The following is a 4,132-nucleotide window of genomic DNA, read 5'->3' as shown; positions in this document are numbered from 1 at the left end:
AAATCTGAAAACGTAATACTCCTAATCACAGCCTCGTGCTATTATTCGAAAACGTTATATTATTGTATCCACAGCCATTGGCTATCATAAATCTGAAAACGTAATACTCCTAATCACAGCCTCGTGCTATCTCAATTATTAAACCAAAAAGGTGCCTCATCATATAAATTGCTTGATATTGTTGTTGCTGTTTCGCTGTTTGTCACAATTGAGTACTCTTGACCTTGATTTAATCAAGAACACAAAGAAGGAATAGAGAGTACGTGAGGGAGAGACATTCACGAATACAAAAAAGAAATACAAAAAAAAAAGAGAGGAAAAAGTGAGCAAGAGAGTTTTATTACTAACCAAAGAAAAAGTATGTCTAATTTTGCAGGTAATGGAGGAGAGTCCCCTAGGACGGCAGCCTACCTACAGTCCCTTCATGAAATTCATGAACAATTTAGAACCCTCCAACAACAAATGGAGGAAATGCGGGTTCAGAACCAAAGACGCCGAAACATCGACTCTAGTGATTCTGAAACCGAGAGGAGAAGGAGACGGAGAGAAAGGAGGCATGATGGAGGTCATAGGAGAGATGATCGGTTGGAAGGCATCAAGGTTAAAATCCCTACATTCATGGGGATGAATAACCCTGAGGCTTACTTGGAGTGGGAACTCAAAATCGAACAAGTGTTCGAATGTCACAACTATACCGAAGAAAAGAAAGTCAAGGTGGCAGCACTCGAGTTCAAGGAATATGCTATGGTCTGGTGGGATCAACTCCAAAAAGAGAGGAGGCGATGCGGTGCTGAACCAGTAGACAATTGGGATGAGATGAAGGTAATAATGCGAAAGAGGTTTGTTCCGGCATCCTTTCAACGGGATATCCATAACAAACTTCAGCGGCTGACCCAAGGTACCAAGTCTGTAGACGAGTACTTTAAAGAGATGGAGTTGGCTCTGTTAAGATCTAACTTTCATGAGGATCGTGAAGCTACAATGGCACGTTTCCTTCATGGGTTAAATCAAGACATCCAGGATGTGGTAGAGTTACAACCTTATGTGGAGCTGGAGGATCTGGAGGATCTGGTCCAACAAGCCATTAAGGTGGAACAACAACTGAAGAGGAGGAAATCAAAATACTCCTCCAACTCAAAATTCCAGTCTTCGGGGTGGAAGGATAGAAACAAGAAGGAGGGCCCTAATCCTAAGGAGGCCGTGAGCTCTTCCCAAGGGAAGAAGCCCATGGAAAATACTACTCGGAGTCGGGAGGTCAAATGCTTCAAATGTCTTGGGCATGGTCACATAGCTTCTCAATGCCCAACCAGAAGGACCATGGTGATGAAAAATGGAGTGGTGGAATCTCAATCTGAGACTTCAAGTTTTGAGGAGAGTGAAGAAGATGCCCATGTTCCAGATGGAGACTTACTCATGGTGCGGAGGCTCTTAGGGAGTCAAGTAAGAGAAGATGAGGAGAGTCAAAGGGAGAACAACTTCCACACTAGATGTTTGTACAAGGGAATGTTTGTTCCCTAATCATTGATGGTGGCAGTTGTGCTGATGTGGTAAGCACAAGGTTGGTTTCTAAACTTAAGCTTGTGACGAGGACCCACCCAACTCCTTACCGACTACAATGGCTAAGCGAGGTTGGAGAAATGATTGTGAATCAGCAAGCTGAGATCCCCTTTTCTATAGGGAAGTATGAGGATTCGGTCCTCTGTGATGTGGTTGTAATGGAGGCAAGCCATATGCTACTTGGCAGGCCTTGGCAGTATGACCGGAAAGCCATTCATGATGGCTTCTCCAATAAATATACCTTTATGCATTGTAACAAGAAAATTGTATTATCACCCTTGTCCCCAAGGCAAGTAGGTGAAGATCAAAAAAAGTTGAAAGAAAAGATGGATCGAGAAAAAAAAGAAGAAAAAGAAAAAAGAAACGATCCAGAAAAAAAGAATGAAAAAGAAAAAAATATTGAAAAAGAAAAAAAGAAGGAAAAAGAAAAGAATGAAAAAAAAGATGAGAAGAAAAAGAAAAGCTTTATGGCTTCCAAAGGGGAAGTAAAGGGTGCTATCCTTACAAGACAACCCATTTACTTACTCATTGGACAACAATTTTGTTTGAATACTAACTCTAATGTTGTTGTGCCTGATGCTGTTAAAAGTTTTCTGCAGGAATTTGAGGATGTATTTCCTCAAGAGGTCCCACGTGGCCTCCCACCTTTAAGGGGAATTGAGCATCATATTGATCTCATCCCCGGAGCATCTTTGCCCAATAGGCCTGCCTATCGGAGCAATCCTCATGACACTCATGAGATACAAAAGCAAGTTGAGGAACTGATGCAGAAAGGATGGGTACAGGAAAGCATGAGTCCTTGTGCTGTCCCTGTCATCCTTGTACCCAAAAAGGATGGGTCCTGGAGAATGTGTACTGATTGTAGAGCCATCAACAACATTACGGTAAAGTATCGTCACCCTATCCCTAGACTTGATGATTTGCTGGATGAATTATATGGTGCCTCTGTTTTTACTAAAATTGATCTAAAAAGTGGGTACCATCAAATTAGAATAAGGGAAGGGGATGAATGGAAAACTGCTTTTAAAACCAAGTTTGGGTTGTATGAGTGGTTAGTTATGCCTTTTGGGCTAACTAATGCACCCAGCACATTTATGCGATTAATGAATCATGTTTTAAAAGAGTTTTTGGGAAAATTTGTGGTTGTCTATTTCGATGACATATTGATATACAGTAAAACTATGCATGATCACTATGAGCACCTCCGAGAGGTCTTACTTGTTTTGAGAAAAGAAAAATTGTATGCCAATATTGAGAAATGCTCTTTTTGTGTGGACCATGTCATTTTTCTGGGCTTTCTGATAAATGCCCAAGGGGTCCATGTTGATCAAGAAAAGATCAAGGCCATACAAGAATGGCCCACCCCCAAAACTGTCACTGATGTTAGAAGCTTCCATGGCTTGGCTAGCTTCTACCGACGTTTTGTTAGGGACTTCAGTACCCTAGCTGCACCTTTAAATGAGGTTGTGAAAAAGAACGTTGGATTCAAATGGGGTGAGAAACAGGAAGAAGCCTTTAAGAGGCTTAAGGAAAAATTAACACATGCACCCATTCTTGCATTACCTAATTTTGCTAAATCTTTTGAAATAGAATGTGATGCTTCTAATGTGGGTATTGGAGCTGTGTTGATGCAGGAAGGCCACCCTGTGGCCTATTTCAGTGAAAAGTTAGGTGGACCCATGCTGAACTATTCCACCTATGATGAGTTGTATGCCTTGGTAAGGGCATTACAAACATGGCAGCACTACCTCCTCCCTAAGGAGTTTGTCATACATAGTGACCATGAGTCACTAAAATACCTCAAGGGGCAAGGTAAGTTGAATAAAAGACATGCTAAATGGGTTGAATTTCTGGAACAGTTCCCTTATGTTATAAAACATAAAAAGGGAAAGGCCAATACTGTGGCCGATGCCTTATCAAGAAGGCACAATTTGCTGGCAACCCTAGAAACCAAACTTCTTGGTTTCGAACACATAAAAGATTTGTATGCTGATGATGCTGAACTTTCTGAATTGTTTAATAAATGTGAACATGTGGCTGTTAATGGATATTATAGGCAAGATGGTTTCCTTTTCAAGGAAAATCGCTTATGTTTGCCTAAGGTATCCATTAGAGACTTGCTTGTTAAGGAGTCTCATGAAGGGGGTCTAATGGGCCACTTCGGGGTCCAAAAGACCTTGGACATATTAAAGGAACATTTTTATTGGCCTCATATGAGGAGGGATGTCCAAAAATTATGTGAAAATTGTATTATTTGTAAACGGGCCAAAACTACGAGTATGCCTCATGGGCTTTATACTCCCTTGCCCGTACCTGATAATCCTTGGATAGACTTGTCAATGGATTTTATTGTTGCACTCCCACGCTCTAAGGCTGGGAAAGATTCAATCTTTGTACTCATCCTCATCCTCATCCTCATCCCCATCCTCATCCTACCCCCTTCTTCATCGTCATCCTATCTTCGTTCTCATCCTCATCCTATTCTCTTCCTCATCCTCATCCTATCCTCTTCCTCATCCTTATCCCCTCCTCAACCTATCCTAATCCTCATCCTCATCCTCATCCTCATCCTCAT

The 4,132-nt window shown here is 41.5% G+C and overlaps 1 protein-coding gene across 1 annotated transcript; it reads left to right on the top strand.

Moving 5' to 3' along the window:
* Positions 1–360: 360 nt before the first annotated feature.
* LOC109340897 lies at positions 361–3,659 on the top strand (the record flags this gene model as incomplete). Its single annotated transcript, XM_019578664.1, has 3 exons — positions 361–1,424; positions 1,535–1,850; positions 2,157–3,659. Coding segments are annotated over exons 1-3 (2,883 nt in total), but the record flags the coding sequence as incomplete, so codon positions are not given.
* Positions 3,660–4,132: the final 473 nt, after the last annotated feature.

This window comes from Lupinus angustifolius, unplaced genomic scaffold, assembly GCF_001865875.1.
Source record: "Lupinus angustifolius cultivar Tanjil unplaced genomic scaffold, LupAngTanjil_v1.0 Scaffold_279_19, whole genome shotgun sequence".
Classification (NCBI taxonomy): domain Eukaryota; kingdom Viridiplantae; phylum Streptophyta; class Magnoliopsida; order Fabales; family Fabaceae; genus Lupinus; species Lupinus angustifolius.
This window is presented reverse-complemented; position numbering and strand designations above follow the sequence as displayed.